Here is a 23,802-nt window from a genome sequence, read left to right as displayed (position 1 = left end):
CAATGGTTCACTGTTCTTATGATCGCTGTTCATTAGTTTTAAAGTTGATTCATAGTTTGGATCTGAAGTACAACCAATTGCAAAGGGATGTTTTCAACTGAATATTGATAGTATTGCCATTCATATTATACTCTCATGCTACTTATTATTTACTGTTATGATTGTGGACATGCTACACATATGACTTTTAAAAAAATGGTGAATTGATAGGTGAAAAAATTTCATATCTTTGTTATCTGAATTCATCAACAAATGCTAACTCTAACCACAATTTTACAGGTTTGGACAGTAATGAAAATAGTAATTTATATTGTAACTGTTATTCGATGAAGTTTGAGATATTAAATCATAAATCTTGTGAAAATAAATAGAACTTAAAATATTATTACTTACGGAACAGCTTGCCCAATAGCAGATTTCAACTTTGTAGCCATAGCTTTTGCAACATCAGTTAAAACAGGAGCTGAGCTGCCTTCAATTGCATAATGGAAACCAACAAATGGTTTACTACCTGTTGCTATGACAAGAGAGCTCTGAGGTGGAGTTGGACGATAGGAAGCATTGTAACCACCACAAATAGAAGCAGTGGCAAGATGAGTGAAAGCTGGTGGGCATTGTATTGGTCCAACAAATAAATCAGACACTGTTCCTTGCTCCTGTAAGCTGAATTTACGTAGTGATAACGGTGGAGGAAGAAATGATGAAGTACTGTCACTACAGTTTGCTTGCACTGACAAACACAAAACAGAAAAAAACATAATCTTTACAAAATAATTAAAATGCACTTTTTAGTTTATGATATTAGAGTTTTATGATAAGAGTTTTACCCTTGCAATGAACTGGGAATCAAAAACCTACAACCAACTCAAGTCAACAAAAAGCTTTGTAACTGCAAGAGGCAAAAGTTTATTTCCCAAATTATGGAAATCTTTTTGTCATGCCATTTGTTCAACGCTTTCTGTAACACATTAAAAAAGGACTCTGATCAGTCAAAAGATCTAGGCCAAGATTTTCTTAAGCTATAACTGAATGCAACAAACAATGAATAAGAGAAGGATGAATAAGCATATTTGACTACGTAGGTCGAGGATGACTTTCCTACAAAAAAAATAATGTTCTTTCCACTAATCTTCTACAACAGTAAAATAATATTCAAAAGTACAGGTCTGGACTGGCCAAAGTATGTTTCTACATTTTGTCAATTCATTTTGCATTTTTTTTTTTAATGCATTTGGTCAAGCAATTTTCCAATTCTAATCACATAAACATAATTCCTAAACATATCTTCATGTCCAGAGACCCTCGTATATAAGAAGAACTTACAGTTAAGCAGTTCATTAAGGCCATAAGATCCTTAACCAGCCTAGACATTCATGAATATTACTTCAAGCCTTCATGGATATTTGGCTGTTTAATAATACAAACTGTCTAAAAATAAAGTTTTATGTTTCTGAGGTTTTCTCTAATAGTTTTCTTGGGCAAAATCCTATATCATGAAAGATTGAGGCCATTAAGCTTAGGTCTTTATGGGGAGCACCACTTTAAAAAAAATGGCTTCCTGGTCTTCATTTTTCAGGACCTTCTGGTCCAGGAATGCGAATCAGGATTGGTGTTTCCAATAGTATTTTCAAAATCTAAAATTACATTTTATTACAGAAAAATTCTTAACTTCAAGAAAACAAGTTTGATTGGGACCAATGTTAATGCTACATTAATTAAGAAAAGAAAAGTTTAATATACTTTTTTAACAATACAAAATAATATTGATGTATTGTCAGTATACTGTTCGCAATAGTTCATGTTCATGATATCAAGGTGTCCAAAATAAAAAAAAACTGTTATTTAAATCTGGGAATGTTGTTTCAATCATTAAATATTAATATCTGAATTGATTTTAAGAAAACTTATAGAAAGGAATGAATCTTTTGATAATTGTAATTAAAAAATCTATTTTATGTCTTAACTCTTGATGAAAAATAGTAATAAAACTTGTATAAACACTATACTGAAATAGACTTTTACTGATCACAGATTTCTATTCTGATAATATATAAAAACTGATAATCAGCAGAAAACAGGTAATTTAGCTATTATTATACAACTCTGGTTGAAAACTTAGAATAATTTGTATGGATATTAACATTAGAATAGCTTGAACTTTCATTAATTTAACTATGAAAAATACAGTGACACTTAGATGATGTCTGATGAATGATAAATGACTAAAATAAGAATAAGAATAAAGATAATTACTTGGATAAAAATCTACTTTCTTCTCTTGGAATGTTTCAGAATCAAATATTACCAAAAACTAAAACACCTTTTTTATATGGTTTTTAATGGTCATTCTCTGAAGAGTGAACCCAATGTAAATAAGGAATTTTCTTTACAGAAAGGTACTTCAATTTGTTACTTTTCACTATCTGTGCCAGTTTTTCTTATGGCGATAAGTCATATAAATCATCTAACACAAGAGGGAGTAATCGAAACAGTTTTCTCTGAGAATAATGATGTTAACTATCCACTCCTTTGGTGAACATAGTGAAAGTGTTACTTGTAAAGAGGCAATGGGAAATCAACCACTTCATACCTCATTACCTGAAAAAGCCCAGTATGGAACTATTGTTATCTTGAGAATGGCTAAGTCAGTATCAGAGTGATATGTATTCTACGTCAGTCATTTTTTGACTGAAGACCTAACATGCATCCTAATATTCTGTGATAATATTGTTCTTTAGTCAAAAATAAAAAAAAATAATTGAGTCGAGATAAACTGAGAAATGGTTCAATGTTTGAAAGAAATTTAATTATTTTTGTTCCAGTTTGAGGAACCCATGAGGCTAAAACAAATGATAACAATGAATTCAAATCTGTGATAAAAATTTCAGACCATATTCAGTACATCTAAAACACTTGAAAATCTAAAAACCCATAAACTATATAAAAATTTAGGTGTTAGCAAATTCCTAAATCAGGGTGATAAAAACAGACTAATGAATAATAATGAAAGGGCTATGTTTAGCAGTAAAATTAAAGTAAGTTAAAAAATTAATAAACTGTTTACAAAAAAAAATTAAAAACTAAACGGTTATTTTGATCGTTAAAAAATCATCATTTGTATATACTGAGGAATTAATATAACATACACTAGCGCTTATTATAAATAAAGGAAAAAATGAAAATGATAATATAATAATTAAATAAATGTTACATATGTATTTTTTTATTTCCCTAATTTGTATGTTGTAATCTGTTCAACTAATGAACAATAAGTAACCAACCCCCATGGACCAAGGAATTGAGGATATGACGTGTAGTTTTGTACACACTCAGGCTGACCATTCCTGAGATGTGTAGTTAATTGAACCCTAACCACCACAAATGTTATATATGAAGTAAATAATTCAGGATTAGGATGCAGAAAATATTTTGAGATGAAAAAATTAGCCAAGAATTGAATAATTATACAATAAATCGATTTAATTCTATGAATGCTTGTTGAACGATTAATGGGCATGTATCATACAAATGAGCATGTCTCATGTAACATGTATAGGGCATGCAGAAAGTCCATTTACACTGTAATAAATCCAGTTTAATCGGGATCTGCTGCTACCAATTCTCACCTCAGATATTGCTCAGAGCTGTTTGAAAGGGTGGAGAGGGTAAGCCATTGTGGGGATTGTGTGGTGTGTACATTCATGGTGGGATGACCTTAGTTGTAATCGAGAGTGGAACGATGGCGGATACATGTGTGTACACTGTCGAAGAGCATTTGTTAGATTGTGTGTTGGCCCACGAACATCCACAACTAGTAAAATATTGGAGAACATTATCAGTGACTTCTTTGAACATTTTGGGTAAATGTAACATCATGGGAAATGTTACTGATGTGGGAGAAAAAGGCCTTTGCAACAGGAAGTGTTCTTGATGTGCCACATAGTGGGAAGCCAAGCACTTGAGCTGAAATGTTTGCTGCTGTGGAGGGATCGATTTAACAATCGCCGATGAAATCAGCATGCAAATGTTCTGTAGAGTTAGGCATTCCAAGATCGACAATGTGAGATCATATGCCGAAGGATTTGAAAGTTATGTTTTTGTCCAGCCACAGTTAGTGGGTTGACTGACAATGACCTTAATCTATGGGCTATCCATGTCAGTTATTGCTTGAAAGCTTTCTGAGAGCTAATGATAAAAAGAACATCATACTCTCTCAGACAAGTGTGATATTTATCAAAGCTCCCATAACCAAAAGGTATTTTTCTGAGCGAAAGCAATCCTAACTTTTTTGGGGATTAAACACAAACTGCCTCATGTTATGATTTGGGCTGGGATGGCAGGTGTAAATCTTCTTGGTCCTTATTTTTTCAATGGAGTTAATCAACACACTTATCTGAGAATGATCAATGATGGTTGCTTCCAGAATTAATGGCAAAAGGGATCGCCATTAATCGCCTGAAATTACATTTCAGCAAGAGGTGCTTCAGTGCATTTTGCTTTGAATGTCTGCAGAAGTTTCAATGACATTTTTCCAAATTGCTGGATCGGACGTGGGTCAGAAATGTTACCGAATCCATTGCCTTGGCTAACAAGAAGCCCTAAACTCACCAAACCTGATAATGCATTCTGAAGTTTTATAAAAGAAGAGATCTGAAAACACAGATAGGTCAACAATGAGCAGCTCCAAGAGTTGTTCAGTCAGCATTGGAAATGATCACCCTGATCATTTGATGCTGTTGTGGATGAACAACTGGACATGGAGGCAGGCACATACAGCTATGCTTTTAACATGATGGAATCCACACAGACGTTTTAGATCCATAGAAGGTAAGTTGCACCTATCTTAATAATTTCATAACAAGCATAAAGTTTTAAAGTACAGGATTATTCTCTTACCTCTAGCAAGCTGATTGCGACATGCTCTGAGTGTATTACAAAGAGCAAACCCAAACACCGAACAAACTACATTTTTATAAATCACATGCAGCTCCTCATTCTGTTCAGAACCAGCTGAATACCTAGCAGGTTGATATGACTGACATTTAAGGCCAGTAACCGACTCCTCATGTAGAACTTCACTGAGCAATAAAGAACCATTCTAAAATAAGAATAAAAATTAAATTTAAATTCATTTATATTAAATAATATCCTTATAATTAAAAAAATCAGTCATGTTGACAAGGAAAAAAATTACACACTGGTAATGGTCAAACATAAAAATTCAGTTAAAAAAAAATTATCCAATGAATTTTTAAAAATTAAACAAAATTTATTAACAAATTCTAAACCTTTATAAGTGATAAACAATGATTTTTTTTATAACTGAACTGGAGTTATATAGGGAATCACATAAAATTAACTAACAACTAAATAACAATGCAGCAAGTAAAATCATTGCATTTCATTACGAGAGATGCTCTCGTAATGAAAAATTAAAATTACAGTATAACTTACATTTTATATGGGACGTATAAATATTTTCAATCATCCAAAAATGTTATATTTATAAGCTACAATTTAATTATTTTAAATATGCTCAAGACACAAGTCTCTTAATTGCTTTTTGGTCAATGAACTAATTCACCACAGAAACCTGTACATGGAAATACGGAAATGGAACTTTGTAGTGTATAAAAAATGCCAAGCCTGACTGGGATCTGAACCTGAGACCCCTGGATGAAAGGCTGAGATACTACCACTTTACCATGAAGATCAGTTCACTTGAAGATTTTTTCCAAGAAAAAGTGTGTTCCCTAAAAATATACAAATTAAAATAACAGACATGTAGTTGTTTAAAAAAAATAATAATTTCAGATTACTGGAAGTAAAGTAAGTACCAACAGAATTTTAAAAATACAGAATAGATTGCCTACCTACCGTTATAGTTAATATGTTATAACGATTCATTTTTTCCTTAAAATTAGTATATGCATAGAATATTTATTCTACATTATGGTCTGGCTAACAAATATAACTTGAGTAAGCTCAAACTAGATGTTTTCAGCAAAATCATGAAAAAAAAACTAGTAAAAATAATAAGAAAAACTGGTAAAAAATAATAATTCATTATTGGAAATAAATTTTTATAATTCTTACTACCGCTGCCGTTCATCTAAAAGACTTTGGGTTAGAATCTCAGTCAGGTTTGACATTTTTCTATGCTACACCTGTCATGGTGATTGTAATTGAGTGTAAGCCTGCTTTGAAAATAAATCAATTAGTATAACCCTGACAACAATATTAAACAGATCAGAAAAAACAAACTGTTAAAACAAAGGTTTATTGCTATTATCAAGTGTATTTTGTAAATTAAATTCTGAGATAATTTGTTTCACTGTATTTTTATACTTATAGTTCTACAATGGAAATAAAAAACAATATAGCTGATGTGAAGAATAGTTTGTAATTAGGTAAAAATGACTTCAGTACCATTCTCATTTACAATATCTAATAATTACAACAAATGTTGGACAATCCAGCATAAAAAAAAGAAATTAATATAATTAACTACTTCAAAAAGGACTAAATACTGTAATAATTATTCACTACAATCTGTTGTTTGCTACTCATGAGTAATGAGATGGATATCAGTTTCTTAAAAGAATTACTATACATTGTTTAAACTGAAGCAAAATATTTAAATACATTTTTATTTACAAATATCTATTTGTGACAATGGTTGTAATTAATAAACAATAATTATCTATATATATACTAGCTCTACCCGCCACGCTTCGCTGTGGCACATTGTGGTTGCATGGATGAGAAATGAGAAACAAAACAAAGCATACGTTTTATAGAAGTTTAATTTTGCAATACTTGTGAATATACAATATTTTTTGTTTTTCCACTGTCTGCGTAGATATAAAGGCTATCTGGTTTGCCGACTTGGGAACACGCAACATACAGTTGCCCATGTGAGAAGCAAGCCGCATCTAAATCTAAACAACACAATTCTAAAGATTGACCTTGAGCTTTATTGATTGTGATTGCAAATGCCAATCGAATTGGCAGTTGCAATCTTTTAAATTAAAATGGTGTATCGGTCGGGATTATGAGTATTCGAGGAATGAGGACATCTTCACCTTTGAGAGGCCCTGTTAAAATCGTTGCTTCCACTACGTTATTCATCAATTTCTTAACTGCAAGTCGCGTGCCGTTGCAGAGTTTTGGCTGATTAATATTCCGCAACAGGATAATTGTCATTTTTTTGATCGAACCGTTGCTAGAATCAATCTAATGAGGAATGTTTTCCCAGTTCCTCCTGGCGCATCCAAGAAGAAGGTCCCCCCAACTCCGTCATTTATCATTTGCATTATGCGATTATAAATGCCTTTCTGTTTACCCGATAATTTGGGAATGTTTGATTAGACATATGACTGAAGATCACCAATGTTGTAACTCTTTTCACGGCGTAAATCCACATCAAATGAAGCAATCGCAGCTCGGGTGGGTGCTGGCATTCTCAACTGACTAAGAACTTTATTTGCAATAGCTAAGCACTTGTCTTCAATATTTATCAATGCTTCATTGTAAATGCCATGGTCATATTGGTATTTTCTAGGCGTACTCTATGCAAAATATCCTCAGCCATATACGATCGATTTTTTTTTTTTTGTCTTCAGTCATTTGACTGGTTTGATGCAGCTCTCCAAGATTCCCTATCTAGTGCTAGTCGTTTCATTTCAGTATACCCTCTACATCCTACATCCCTAACAATTTGTTTTACATATTCCAAACGTGGCCTGCCTACACAATTTTTCCCTTCTACCTGTCCTTCCAAAATTAAAGCGACTATTCCAGGATGCCTTAGTATGTGGCCTATAAGTCTGTCTCTTCTTTTAAGTATATTTTTCCAAATGCTTCTTTCTTCATCTATTTGCCGCAATACCTCCTCATTTGTCACTTTATCCACCCATCTGATTTTTAACATTCTCCTATAGCACCACATTTCAAAAGCTTCTAACCTTTTCTTCTCAGATACTCCGATTGTCCAAGTTTCACTTCCATATAAAGCGACACTCCAAACATACACTTTCAAAAATCTTTTCCTGACATTTAAATTAATTTTTGATGTAAACAACTTATATTTCTTACTGAAGGCTCGTTTAGCTTGTGCTATTCGGCATTTTATATCGCTCCTGCTTCGTCCATCTTTAGTAATTCTACTTCCCAAATAACAAACTTCTTCTACCTCCATAATCTTTTCTCCTCCTATTTTCACATTCAGTGGTCCATCTTTGTTATTTCTACTACATTTCATTACTTTTGTTTTGTTCTTGTTTATTTTCATGCGATAGTTCTTGCGTAGGACTTCATCTATGCCGTTCATTGTTTCTTCTAAATCCTTTTTATTCTCGGCTAGAATTACTATATCATCAGCAAATCGTAGCATCTTTATCTTTTCACCTTGTACTGTTACTCCGAATCTAAATTGTTCTTTAACTTCATTAACTGCTAGTTCCATGTAAAGATTAAAAAGTAACGGAGATAGGGAACATCCTTGTCGGACTCCCTTTCTTATTATGGCTTCTTTCTTATGTTCTTCAATTGCTACTGTTGCTGTTTGGTTCCTGTACATGTTAGCAATTGTTCTTCTATCTCTGTATTTGAATCCTAATTTTTTTAAAATTCTGAACATTTTATTCCAGTCTACGTTATCGAATGCCTTTTCTAGGTCTATAAACGCCAAGTATGTTGGTTTGTTTTTCTTTAATCTTCCTTCTACTATTAATCTGAGGCCTAAAATTGCTTCCCTTGTCCCTATACTTTTCCTGAAACCAAATTGGTCTTCTCCTAACACTTCCTCCACTCTCCTCTCAATTCTTCTGTATAGAATTCTAGTTAAGATTTTTGATGCATGACTAGTTAAACTAATTGTTCTGTATTCTTCACATTTATCTGCCCCTGATTTCTTTGGTATCATTACTATAACACTTTTTTTGAAGTCTGACGGAAATTCCCCTTTTTCATAAATATTACACACCAGTTTGTATAATCTATCAATCGCCTCCTCCCCTGCACTGCGCAGTAATTCTACAGGTATTCCGTCTATTCCAGGAGCCTTTCTGCCATTTAAATCTTTTAATGCTCTCTTAAATTCAGATCTCAGTATTGTTTCTCCCATTTCATCCTCCTCAACTTCCTCTTCTTCCTCTATAAAACCATTTTCTAATTCATTTCCTCCGTATAACTCTTCAATATATTCCACCCATCTATCGACTTTACCTTTCGTATTATATATAGGTGTACCATCTTTGTTTAACACATTATTAGATTTTAATTTATGTACCCCAAAATTTTCCTTAACTTTCCTGTATGCTCCGTCTATTTTACCAATGTTCATTTCTCTTTCCACTTCTGAACACTTTTCTTTAATCCACTCTTCTTTCGCCAGTTTGCACTTCCTGTTTATAGCATTTCTTAATTGCCGATAGTTCCTTTTACTTTCTTCATCACTAGCATTCTTATATTTTCTACGTTCATCCATCAGCTGCAATATATCGTCTGAAACCCAAGGTTTTCTACCAGTTCTCTTTATTCCGCCTAAGTTTGCTTCTGCTGATTTAAGAATTTCCTTTTTAACATTCTCCCATTCTTCTTCTACATTTTCTACCTTATCTTTTTTACTCAGACCTCTTGCGATGTCCTCCTCAAAAATCTTCTTTACCTCCTCTTCCTCAAGCTTCTCTAAATTCCACCGATTCATCTGACACCTTTTCTTCAGGTTTTTAAACCCCAATCTACATTTCATTATCACCAAATTATGGTCGCTATCAATGTCTGCTCCAGGGTAAGTTTTGCAGTCCACGAGTTGATTTCTAAATCTTTGCTTAACCATGATATAATCTATCTGATACCTTGCAGTATCGCCTGGCTTTTTCCAAGTGTATATTCTTCTATTATGATTTTTAAATTGGGTGTTGGCAATTACTAAATTATACTTCGTGCAAAACTCTATAAGTCGGTCCCCTCTTTCATTCCTTTTGCCCAGCCCGTATTCACCCACTATATTTCCTTCCTTGCCTTTTCCAATGCTTGCATTCCAATCTCCAACTATTATTAAATTTTCATCTCCTTTTACGTGTTTAATTGCTTCATCAATCTCTTCGTATACACATTCTATCTCATCATCATCATGGGCGCTTGTAGGCATATAGACGTTAACAATCGTTGTCGGTTTAGGTTTTGAATTTATCCTTATTACAATGACTCTATCGCTATGCGTCTTGAAATACTCCACTCTCCTTCCTATTTTCTTCTTCATCACGAAACCTACTCCTGCCTGCCCATTATTTGACGCTGAGTTAATTACTCTAAAGTCACCCGACCAAAAGTCGCCTTCCTCTTCCCACCGAACCTCACTAATTCCTACTATATCCACGTTTACTCTATCCATTTCCCTTTTTAAATTCTCTAGCCTACCAACCTTTTTTAAGCTTCTAACATTCCACGCTCCGACTCGTAGAATGTTATTTTTTACTTTTCTGGTGACCCCTTCCTTAGTAGTCCCCACCCGGAGATCCGAACGGGGGACTATTTTACCTCCGGAATATTTTACCAAGGAAGGCGCCTCCATTATTGCTTTTGAAAATGCAGAGAGCCACATTTTCTTGGAAAAAAAACAGCTGTAGTTTTCCATTGCTTTCAGCTGCGCAGTACTCAGAGGACTGAGTGATGTTGATATGGCCGTTTAAGTCATTGTGACTCACGCCCCTAACAACTACTGAAAGAGCTGCTGCCCTCTTTCAGGAATCATTCCTTAGTCTGGCTCTCAACAGATACCTCTCCGATATGGTTGCACCTTCGGTCCAGCTACTCTGTATCCCTGAGCACTCAAGCCCCCTCACCAACGGCAAGGTCTCATGATTCATAGAGGAGATTCATACGATCGATATCTTTCCCATAACTCTGCGGGAGATGAAGGGAAGCAAGCGGTCAATATAATTGCGAATAATGAGTGAATTTGGTTTGGATGTGCAGTGTTGCACGCGTCATTAATACATATATCCCATTGTTGGTCGTTTTCTAATAAATTCAGAGCTTGGTGAAAGGCGCAGCTCAATCACGACACGATCACACAAAAGTACCTTGATTAAAGTGAATATTTAATTCAGATTGTATAATAATCTGAATCAGATGCAAGTGGATACATTTTTTTTTTGTTAATAAACAATGTAATTGGGAACAGGTATTGTTTCACATGTGACTGCGGTTGTCATTAGTTAGTATGGCGAGTGTTCCCCTCGTTTCCAGCAGATGGCGGCGCGGTCACTGGTACACAGCTGACTGTTAAAAAAACTGTTTTCTCGCGGTTGCGGGTATGTGACTGATGCGAAAAATAGATAAAAACAATCTTTGATGCGGGTTATATATCGTGCTAAAATTTGAACTCAATCGGTGCAGAACATTTTGAGTTTTTGAAGTGTACACAAACGAACTTAACATTTTTATATATAAAGATTTGTGGGCTGAAAAAAAAAGCCCTTAAGTCGTGCAAAAAACACATCATTTTAAATGCTTACAAAAACAGAGTAATGCTTACAAATTACAGAATAATCAAACGGCATTGATTTCAGATATTAATAAACTGCTAATGTAAGTAGAACTTGTGCTGCTTCAGTGTACAACGTGATTCTCGAGTATGAATCTACTAATGAATTATGATCTCCAAAGAAAACAAAACCCCGCAGGTCGATTGAGAAAAAGGTGAGATTTTGAGAAAAATGCGATTCGTAAAAAAAAATATACGAATTTGAATTATTTAGAAATAGTTTAGCGGTGTATTATGTCCTTTGGAAGAGAATTCGGTTATTGTCTTCGACAACGCTTCTTATCATTAAACGAAAAGAATTCCAGCCGTGTTATAGAAAAACAATGACATCAAAATGCGGCTTAGTTCAAAAGGAATAATTTTTGAAGAGGTTTAAGTTAATGTTCAATCATTGCAAAGGGTTTCGCGTATTAAAAGTAATTATAGTCCGTATAAAATTGGTTTGACACACAACGCCGTATTGGTAAGTTGTGTTTTTATTCGGCTCCTAATGAATATGTTTGCCGGCCTCCATGGGACGAGTGGTAAAGTCTCGGACTTTAATCCAGTGGTTCTGAGTTGGAATCCTGGTCAGGCATGGCATTTTCATACATTATAAATCATTCATATCATCATCTGAAGCAATGCATAACGGTGGTTTCGGAGGTTAGAAAAAAAAACAAAAAACGAATACTTAGTTGTGTGGTTTCAGTGTTACTATTTGTGAATTTTGTTCTTTGCTTTTACATAGCAAAGAATGCTAAATGACCAAAAAACGATTATTTGGTCATATATATGTAAAAAAATATCCTAACAAAGGATTTTTTGGCCATTATGTAGGGATATTATTTTCTGTGTATTTGGTTATTTAGACTTTTTTTGTTTGCATAGTCTTAAGTCTATCTGGGTTATAAGAAAGTTGGGTGTTTTAATTTATTTACTGTAAGTCATCCTTCTTGGTGGCTTTTCTTTTTGTTTTGGTGTTTTTTTTTTGTTTTTTTTTTTAATAAAATACAGATGTTTTAGCTGTTAAATATAATTCAAAGAAATTTGTTACTTAATCAGTTGTGATTTTGTTTACATTGGCAACGGCCATACGGGCTCTTTGTGATTGGTCGTTTGCGTTTGACAGCGGCCATCTTGCATTGATCTGATTGGTTTTCCTTTGTTTACATTTCCATCTGATTTATTAGCCTCTAATTTATTAAAAAAACTGTACAAATTAAAAATAGATAGATAGATTTATTAAAAATAGATGAAAACAATCTTTGATGCGGGTTATATATCGTGCTAAAATTTGAGCTCAATCGGTGCAGAACATTTTGAGTTTTTGAAGCCGTACACAAATGAAATTAAAATTTTTATATACATATATATGAATGTTTGTTTGTGTGACCTGTATATATTCCTATACTATTAATCTGATTGTGATGAAACTTTGGTGAGTTTTGTGTGCTTCCCCGTGAAGGTTTCTGAAGTAATTTGGACTCGCTAGGAAAAATGGACCTGCAGGTGGTGCTGGTGTCGAGATATTTATGAAACAAACAAACAAATACAAAGACTTTCTTCTTTACACATATAGAAGAATACCTGTGCGAGCAAGATACATATTACAAAATTAAAATTTTTTAAAAATTCATCTGGAAGATCTTGCAAGCAAAAAAGTACCTAAGAAAAAAGAAAAAACCTAAAGATCTTGCAGGCAAAAGTATCTAAGCTCTGACACTTTTTCTTAAGTGGTCAGAAAAAGGACTGTGAAAAAGTGCATTAGTAAATAAAGTGTAAAAAATAAAAATAAATAGTGTTTAACAAACTTACATGCAGTTGTATAATTAAGATAATAAAATTTTATTAAAAGTTTGTGAGTTATGCGCACACCCGTGAAGGTTTCTGAATTAGTTTGGACCTGCTAGGTAGTGCTGAGGTTGAGATATTCTGAAAAATTGTATTGGCAAAGATGTCATGTGATGTCAAGACAATCTTGCCTTTTTGAATGGGTGGAGATAGGAGAATGGGGAAATCTGATGTTAAATTATGTTCAAGACTTCTAAAAGCTTTTTTGAATGTTTTCAACAGTTCCTGATTCATCTTCTATGATATATTAATATTCCATTATAATTTCCCAATATAGGCACTCTCTTGTGGGATCTAAAACAATTAAGCGAATAAAACTTAAGTTATTTTAAACAGTAACCTTTAATATTTCAAAATCTTTTTCCTTTAAAATTGTTTTTTAATGATGGAATGTGTCTTTGCATCAAGCTGCTTAATGTACTGTTGCAAAGAGGATTATCAATTTGCCAGAAGTTAAAAAAATAACAATAAGAGAAGTTTATTGAAATACAACATTTTGTTGTAGAGGTGTTTTATTGTATTATTATTTATTATAAAGATTTTAAGAGATTAGTAATTATTATTGCAACTTATCATTTTTACTTGTAAGAGCATGGCATTGAATAGATCAATGAAATAAATGACTGGAAAATTAAAATGTGCAATTAAATGGCCACCCAATCGATTTTAATAATGATTGTACAATGAACAACTCACCTCTGTATAAAAACGGACAGCACCAGATGAATAGCCAACAACTATTGCTGTCCAATCAGGACCACAGTGAGCAGAGGATCTACTTTGAGATGCAGCCAATGGCAGACAAAGAACACTGGTAATATTCTCACTGTTTTTAACAAAATACACTTTTTTTATAACTCTAATTATATTCTTACAAGCTAGTGGTAATAAAAATAACCATAAAATCATCAAATTAATGAAACATAAAATAATAATATAATTTATTTTATATGACTAACAATATAGATGTTTTAATATATAGAAAACTGATTGATATACAGACAGAGACAACCGAGGGTGTTGAAAAGTTCCTGGCTTTGCCTAGAAAGAATGGAGCCAGTTTTGAAATTATCCATTTATTCAAATATTCTCCCCTGAGACTGATACACTTGGTACATCGTTGTTGCAGCTTTTCCAGTCTGAGCAAATAAAAGTCGTATGATTGGGTGTGAAACCAGCTCTCAGCAGCCTCTTTGACATCTTCAATGTCCTCAAAACGAATACCCTTCAGGTGTTTCTTCAAATTCAGAAACAAATAATAATTCGAAGGGGCTAGGTCTGGTGAGTAGGGAGGTTGGTTGACTAGTTGGAAGCCCAGGGTTGTTAATATCACAGCCACAATGTTGGATATATGCACAGATGCATTGTCATGCAACAGAAAATACCTTTAGCCAACTTCCCTTTACGATTCTTCTTAACTGCTTCCTTCAACTGGTCCAGCAGGTTAGCATAATATTGCCCAGTTATACTAGATCCCTGAGGTAAATAGTCCATCAACAGAATGCCGTCTTTGTCACAGAAAACGGATGCCATCACATTTTTGGCCGGTTTCTGGGTGCGGAACTTCTTCAGCTGTGGGAAACTGCTGTGGCAACATTTTTTGGTTTCACGATCATAAATGTGAAGCCATGTTTCATCCTCAGTCACTAACCTAGCCAAAACGGCCTCTGTAGCTTCAAAATGGTGCAAAAAGGCTTTGGATGTCTCAACTCGTTCCTTCCGCTGATCACAGTTCAAACATTTGGGCACCCACTTTGCTGAAAGCTTGCGCATATCTAGGGTTGAGGTGATAATGGACCCAACATGCTCCCTGGAGATACCCAGTTTCTGGGCTATCTTTTTGGTCGACATTCGCTGGTCCTCAAGAATGAGCTCATGGACAGCACTGTATGTTGCAGTGTCAGTTATGCTTTGAGGGCGCCCACTGCAAGGCTCATCTTCAAAAGTGAAATGGCCAGTCTTGAAATGAGATATCCAGGTTTCACAATGCTGTAGTAAGTACACTTTTCTCCCAGTGTTTGTGGCATCTCAGTGTGAATGTTTTTTGCTGACTCTTCCTGGAGAAACAAAAACTTCATGACCCGTAACGCCACTGACAAGAAACTTGCTTGAGACTCTGCCATCTTGGCTTTCACCTGCAACTGAAAAAAATGTACAAATCCTGGACACCTGATATTTGCACAGTTACATACTAAGATTTCAAATGAGCTCAAAGTTGTTTTTCCATTGCAACCACAAGGCATCAAAGCCGGGAACTTTTCAGCACCCCTCATATATAATTGTTAATGTATATTGAATGGTAATTTTTAACAATACTTCCATACATGTATACATCATATTTTGAAACTTTATGTTTATAAAACCACTGACCTTAAAAAAAGGACAAACATGTCGATAAGCACCATAAAAGAAATAAGGATGAGATTGTGATCAAACAACATAAAGCTATTAAGATTGTAAGTTTTTTCCTGGGCATACAAAAAAGTGTCATTACCAGCACTCAAACATAATATTTATATTTTAAATAAGTATTAAAAATTAACATTGGTATAAACAGCTGAAACATACTACAGAAAATTCAAATAACTGAATTCAGACAGCCCTAAGAAATCATAAAACATAAGAAAACATCATTTCATTATTCCCTAGCATATTCTGTACGTCAGTTCCTTGTTTAATGGGACTGATGTACTGATTGCTGAGAAAACCCCTGATAAATGCAAGGATACTTCTATACTCCATTCATGAAGTGGATTAGGGATTTCTTTCCTCCATATTGTATGAACCGTTATGCATTTGCAAACTGAAAAATACAGCAACCAGGCAATGGTGAAGTAAAAAGGCGTTTTGAATAACAGCTTCCAGGGCAACTATGTGATCAACAGATGAGACATGATGATTACCTTGACGGAAACCGCATTGTTCTGGGGCAATTACAGTGCTTCTCTCAAGAAACCATACCAGACAATACTTTCCAGACATACTAGACATACCATTCATTTCATCACCTTGCACAGGATACTAGTCAAGGAGATATGATGACAACTTGTGGGGCATGATATATCTTTACCAGGTTTCAGTATGGTAATCAACATTGCTCCTGATGAAGAATCTGTAAAATACCTGGTCAGAGAATATTCTATTAGATATACAAATGATGTTATAGTGCAGTATCTGGGGGCGTGATAACATACTGAGCCTGATATTATCATTTTCCAGGGGAAGTGTCATGAGAACTATGCAAGGCATACCTTAAATCCATATAAGAAAAGAGTTTAATTCATTTTGCGAGTCTCCAATCACAAACTGGATAATTTATACCTGCAACTTATATATCACAAAATCAAGACAGTATAATGATGTAAGTGAAACTTACAGATAGTCATGAAAAATTTTTTATTTCACAACAGATTCCTTCCCATTGATATCATACAGGTTAGGAAATATTATTCATAAAAATCTTTACATTAGAGAATAAATGATATTATCAGGTTATGTTTAAAAGTAAAATGAACATATTAAATTACAGTAAAAATGTGCTTCTAATGTAATGTGAAATGGAATAAATCTTTTTTAATTAAGACTTGATTCAATTAAAATGTTCTATAAAGAACTAAAAAAAGAAATTCACTAGCGGGTAATTAATCACTTCAATTTTTACTTTTTGAATACAATTCAAATCAATGTTTGAAGTAGTAGTAGTAGTTAGTACTTCAAGAACAATTTGTTAAATATTAATTATGTAAAATATAATGTTTCAGAAGTCAAATAATTTCATTAATTAGTAAGTAAAGCTAATAAAGCAAATGAATGCTGCAAAGATATTAAATGCAGGTTACCTCCAGAAAGTAATTTACAGGATAGGTATTTCCTGTTCCAGCGTCTTATACAGAAAACGATTTCAAACGTAAATGCAGAATATTTAAGAAAGAAAAATGTTTTTGTGTATTCTTTAACAGCTAGGAAACAGGAAAAAACATGTTTTCATAATAAAATCTTTTTATACACCTAAAATAAATCTACTTATACATGTTACAGTAATGAGAGTGTTGTATCAGACTGCCTATAGAAAATTTTATAATTTACAAGTTATAAGTTAATAAACAGAATAATCATTTGTATGGGGGAAAAATTAACTTTGTAAAGTTTTAACACCTTTATGATATTAGGTTAATATTTGAAAAATAACAGCCAATTTTAGCATGAAAATATTGAAAAAAAATCATGTTTTTTTAACCTGCAATAGTTTTTTCTGATAATATTAACCAGAGGCACAGCATAAGCAGAAAATACCTCTCTGTGGTGTATATTACACTACAAGACTAGAAACACAGGTTACTGACTACAGACACTTTTGAAAATCCATAGGCAGGTGTTTCATAGGTGGTGCATGTGCTTTACTTATAGCAAGTATGCATCATTGATATGTTAGACATCATTTGTAGGTATAAATGTTCATTGCACATTTTTTTTAGCCTTTTATACTACTCTATTCATAACATTCTCACACTCATGTTAATCATGGATAATGTTTTGCTCTGCTCTGATAGCTACTATACAATTCACTTTCACATCATTACACTTAATCCCCCCTCCCTGTGAAACAAGAAAAATATTAGTATATATGCCACAGCTTATGCAATAGCAGTATGACATCAAAATCATTCTGTCTGTCCTAGAAGCACTATTGAATATTTTAAAATGTTAGGCTATATTATAGCCACAAAAATGTTAATTTTATTTATACTATAAATCATTATTTCAAACTTCTGTAACAGAATTTAATGATTTTATCTCAACGTACTAGAAAACTTAGCTTTTAATTGAACATGTTATTAACTTGGTACTTGTACTAAAATAATCCTAAAAAAAGTTCACTAACCAATTGAAATTTTGGTTGATAAAAATTATAAAATGGAAATAGTAATTTTATATGAATTTAACTATAAGCAGCACCAATGTGTCTCTACAAAAGAGTAAAAGTGGTTGAAGGATGTTTGCATGAGTTCAAATGAAGCTTTGTCTCCATTAGTCTTCTGAATCAGAAAACCAATATTTTTATATGTACTGTACATAAAAGACTCTTTTTCTGTGGATGGATATTTACTTTGGTTCTTGCGATGGCTCTCCACTCCAATTCACATGATACTTCCTCTTAGCAGCACTCTCTTCATTTGAATCCCACTTTGCTAAAAGAAGAAATGAAAACTACAGAATTAAAATTTTTAATAAAAAAAATTCAATATACAATACTTTGTGCATTATAAAAATGGCTATGACAGAAATTACTGAATTCTATATTCAGACAGTTGTTTTGTGCTTTTGTTTCCAAAAAATTGTGTTTTTGTTAAACACAATTTTTTTTAATAAAATAATAATTATACAAAAACAATATAAAACATAAAATCCCACCATAGCATTCCCATAAAAATTATTAATGAGCAACTACAAACAAATCAGATGCCACACTCTACATGCGCAGGTCATTTGGAAAGTTCTTGGTCTAAAAAAGAAAACACAAGATTTTTTAGAAATTTTTTTTTTCAACATAATAATTACCTTGCAATTCAATACATTTAGACCAATAATTTTCCCATTTTTTAAAACCTTCAAAAATGTGATTTGTCCAACTCTCCAAAATAAATGGTCATCTCAGCTTTAACCTCATCACTTGAATTGAATCTTTGGCTAGTGAGCATTCCTTCAGGTTAGGAAGAGGAGCTGGGAGCCAAATCTGGGTGGATGTGGAGCATAGGTTATGGAAATTTTTCAGCAACAACCAGAGAAGTGTGTATAGTCACATTATCATGGTGAAAGAACACTTTCTTTCAGGCCAGTTGTACATGTTTGATCCGAAATAGTATTCTTCAATTGTTCCAGTAGTCAAGCATAATACTCTCCTGTAGCAGTCTTGCTTTCCAAGACTATGAATTGCTTCCAAGTTATGAATTCAAAACTGTTTCTCTGAATGAGATTTTAAATTCTTTCAGAATGAAAATTTGAATGAATTTTACAGCTCATTAATTTGTAATTCATTATATAACACATTTGGATAAAAAATATACAATAAATTCCTGTGTCCCCCCAATATATCTATAAGCAGTTTATAGGAAGAGGATTTCTGAAGGGATGTCACAGAAGGACACAAGATGTTTGCTTTGTTGAGAATGGTAAGAGGCCTGGGAGGTCTCCCCAAAGGGGATGTGGACGAGAACCTTGATTCTCCCATTTGATGGCTGGCTCGATAGAAAACTTGGTGATTCGATGTATTATACCAACTATTCAACTATTATCAGGACAAGGAGGCTTTGGAGAATATTTGTTTTGTTTGCACAGATGTGAATTCTTGAACTGTGTTTACTGTGGGAAAGATAACTATTCCTTGAACCACACTTTCTTCGTATGCCAGAGGTGGAGTGAACTGAGGCGGACCATGCGATTAGGTTTTCTGACTGCGGGATGTGTTGTGGACTTCATGTTGAAAGAAGAAAGAAACTGGAAGAGGGTAGAGGACTATGTGGAGGACTATGAAGAGTTCCCGAGGTGGGCGAGTCAGTAGGCACTACGGGAAAAACCCAAAAGATAGTCCCAGCTCCTGATGGTGGTCTCGTGACAATATCATAGCTGAGCTCAGTTTTATCACTGGGGGTTTGAGGCAAAGGGTGAGAAAAAGTTCCAGAACTGGCAGGCTGACCTGTCATGCCGGACTTATAGCCAGTAGGTGGGGAGGCCCGATAGAGTTGGAGGGACACCCCTTGAGATTGAGTATTAGTTGCTTGGATGTGGATCCTTCCCAGGGGCCAGAAGGATGAAAAAAGACCCATTCTTCTCTGGGGTTATGGCTGAATGGCTTAGTTGTATACTTTCATACACCACAATATGGAGTTGGAAGGGGTTTTCTTCAAGAAAGCCTGAACTTTTTTTCAAATGATCCATTTGTATCAGGAAGAAAAAATTATTATAATGTACATTTGAGTCGAAGAATGAAAAACTGTACCCAGGAGTCTTAAGCACTTGTTTGATTCAAGATGCTTATCTAATATCACTAGGGTTACCTGTAAATACACTATTACTTTCTCACTATTCACCCTCTCCCTTATCCTTGATCCTCCTAATTCTTTGGTTATGCTCTATATGACTTTATATCTATTTTATATATGTAGTTTTTAATTTCCATAATTTAATTTTTATTTATTAAAAAAAAAAAAAGTTTTAAATTGTGATTTAAAAAAAAAATTATAGTTTAATTCTTAATTTTCAATTTTAATTTGATAAAAAAAGAAATTTCATACATTGTCAAAAACCTTTTATATATATTTTAAATGTGTTTGACTTTAATGTGTAGTTTAATATAAAAATTAAAATACGAAAATTACAACTGAAGATGGGGATTGCCATGAAAGTGCTATTGTATAGGTTATGAAAAAATGTAATTGTCATTTTATTTACTTTTTAATTTCTATACTTAAATGGATCCAGTTGGATTATATATACATATTCATTTTCTTGAATAACTTAAACAAAAGTTAAACAATCTTTACTATATGAAATAATAAGTTAGCCCGATTGTACTAATGACAGATCATCATGCAGGTGTAATAGCATCAAGCGTCATTTACAAATATGCAAATAAAAATAGTGTTAAAAAAAACAAACTAGAGTATTACTATCTGATATCTGATAGTAATTATCAGATATTGTAATTAACAGAAGAATAATAAGTCTTTAACATCAATTAAAAGGGAAAATGGTAAAATGTTAATCTAGATGAGAAATGGCTCAATGAAAGAATAAATGATTCCATCATAAATAATGTTATTTTTGTTCAACAATTTTAAAATTGTTATGGGACTTTTCATAAGATATTAAAATAGTCGATGTATAGTTTAATAGTATTATGGTTAGGCTTCAATTGAAATAAATAACACTATAACTTACAGGAACTAAACTGTGAAATATAATTCAAAATAATGTGAAAGAAAAAAAAAATTAAAAAGATACTTATGAATTTTATACATAAGAATTTAAAAACCACAATGAATTTTATTCATTGATGTAAAACTTCCTATCACAGAAATGACATTAAATTCCAATAACAAAAGGCAATCCTAGCTGGGGTGATTATTTGGATTAGACTATTAAGAAAATTATCATATTCACAAAGAGATAATAAATAATAATGTATATGAAAATAAAAATACTTACAGATTAATACAATCATGTTGCGTTGATGAGCAATGACAAGAAGCTCTCCAGTAGGTGAAATAGCAACATGACTTTCATCAATCCACGTATCATATTTATCAGCCTTCTTCTTTAATATACTGTCATTAGCATTTAAATTCCACACATCACTGCTACTTCCTGAAGAAAAAATATCAAAATGAATAAATCTCTATATTTTCTGAATTCAAAATTCATTTCAAGAGATAGTTTGAAAACTGTTAATAATTAAACTACAGCCGAGTCACATTGAAAGCAAATACTGTTCAGTGAAGACTTATCTGTTAATTGTAATCATTGCGCAATCTATATGATGAGTACTCTATTATAATAATAAATTATTAAATGGATGTTTTTTAAGTTAATAAAAATTTTTTTTTTCTTCAGTCATTTGACTGGTTTGATGCAGCTCTCCAAGATTCCCTATCTAGTGCTAGTCGTTTCATTTCAGTATACCCTCTACATCCTACATCCCTAACAATTTGTTTTACAGGATGCCTTAGTATGTGGCCTATAAGTCTATCTCTTCTTTTAACTATATTTTTCCAAATGCTTCTTTTTCTTCATCTATTTGCCGCAATACCTCTTCATTTGTCACTTTATCCACCCATCTGATTTTTAACATTCCTATAGCACCACATTTCAAAAGCTTCTAATCTTTTCTTCTCAGATACTCCGATTGTCCAAGTTTCACTTCCATATAAAGCGACACTCCAAACATATACTTTCAAAAATCTTTTCCTGACATTTAAATGAATTTTTGATGTAAATAAATTATATTTCTTACTGAAGACTCGTTTCGCTTGTGCTATTCAGCATTTTATATCGGTCCTGCTTTGTCCATCTTCAGTAATTCTACTTCCCAAATAACAAAATTCTTCTACCTCCATAATCTTTTCTCCTCCTACTTTCACATTTAGAGGTCCATCTTTGTTATTTCTACTACATTTCATTACTTTTGTCTTGTTCTTGTTTATTTTCATGCGATAGTTCTTGCGTAGGACTTCATCTATGCCGTTCATTGTTTCTTCTAAATCCTTTTTACTCTCGGCTAGAATTACTATATCATCAGCAAATCGTAGCTTCTTTATCTTTTCACCTTGTACTGTTACTCCGAATCTAAATTGTTCTTTAACATCATTAACTGCTAGTTCCATGTAAAGATTAAAAAGTAACGGAGATAGGGAACATCCTTGTCGAACTCCCTTTCTTATTACGTCTTCTTTCTTATGTTCATCAATTATTACTGTTGCTGTTTGGTTCCTGTACATGTTAGCAATTGTTCTTCTATCTCTGTATTTGAACCCTAATTTTTTTAAAATGCTGAACATTTTATTCCAGTCTACGTTATCGAATGCCTTTTCTAGGTCTATAAACGCCAAGTAAGTTGGGTTGTTTTTCTTTAATCTTCCTTCTACTATTAATCTGAGGCCTAAAATTGCTTCCCTTGTCCCTATACTTTTCCTGAAACCAAATTGGTCTTCTCCTAACACTTCTTCCACTCTCCTCTCAATTCTTCTGTATAGAATTCTAGTTAAGATTTTTAATGCATGACTAGTTAAACTAATTGTTCTGTATTCTTCACATTTATCTGCCCCTGCTTTCTTTGGTATCATGACTATAACAGTCTTTTTGAAGTCTGACGGAACCTCCCCTTTTTCATAAATATTACACACCAGTTTGTATAATCTATCAATCGCTTCCTCACCTGCACTGCACAGTAATTCTACAGGTATTCCGTCTATTCCAGGAGCCTTTCTGCCATTTAAATTTTTTAATGCTCTCTTAAATTCAGATCTCAGTATTGTTTCTCCTATTTCATCCTCCTCAACTTCCTCTTCTTCCTCTATAACACTATTTTCTAATTCATTTCCTCCGTATAACTCTTCAATATATTCCACCCATCTATCAACTTTACCTTTCGTATTATATATTGGTGTACCATCTTTGTTTAACACATTATTAGATTTTAATTTATGTACCCCAAAAGTTTCCTTAACTTTCCTGTATGCTCCGTCTATTTTACCAATGTTTATTTCTCTTTCTATTTCTGAACACTTTTCTTTAATCCACTCTTCTTTCGCCAGTTTGCACTTCCTGTTTATAGCATTTCTTAATTGCCGATAGTTCCTTTTACTTTCTTCATCACTAGCATTCTTATATTTTCTACGTTCATCCATCAGCTGCAATAT

At 33.2% G+C, this 23,802-nt stretch overlaps 1 protein-coding gene across 2 annotated transcripts in view; it reads right to left on the bottom strand.

The window, feature by feature from the left end:
* Rab3-GAP (Rab3 GTPase activating protein) overlaps positions 1–21,748 on the bottom strand; it is a 95,037-nt gene extending 73,289 nt beyond the window's left edge. For both annotated transcript variants that reach the window (XM_075369373.1, XM_075369374.1), the window contains exons 1-5: positions 21,593–21,748; positions 18,495–18,576; positions 14,084–14,213; positions 4,897–5,098; positions 394–730 (exon numbers count right to left, since the gene is read on the bottom strand). In XM_075369373.1, coding sequence (XP_075225488.1) covers positions 394–730; positions 4,897–5,098; positions 14,084–14,213; positions 18,495–18,576; positions 21,593–21,608 — 767 coding nt within the window. In that variant the 5' untranslated portion in view covers positions 21,609–21,748. The remainder of the gene's footprint in view (positions 1–393; positions 731–4,896; positions 5,099–14,083; positions 14,214–18,494; positions 18,577–21,592) is intronic.
* Positions 21,749–23,802: the final 2,054 nt, after the last annotated feature.

The sequence above is a fragment of the Lycorma delicatula genome, chromosome 6 (assembly GCF_047948215.1).
Source record: "Lycorma delicatula isolate Av1 chromosome 6, ASM4794821v1, whole genome shotgun sequence".
In the NCBI taxonomy this organism is placed as follows: Eukaryota; Metazoa; Arthropoda; class Insecta; order Hemiptera; family Fulgoridae; genus Lycorma; species Lycorma delicatula.
This window is presented reverse-complemented; position numbering and strand designations above follow the sequence as displayed.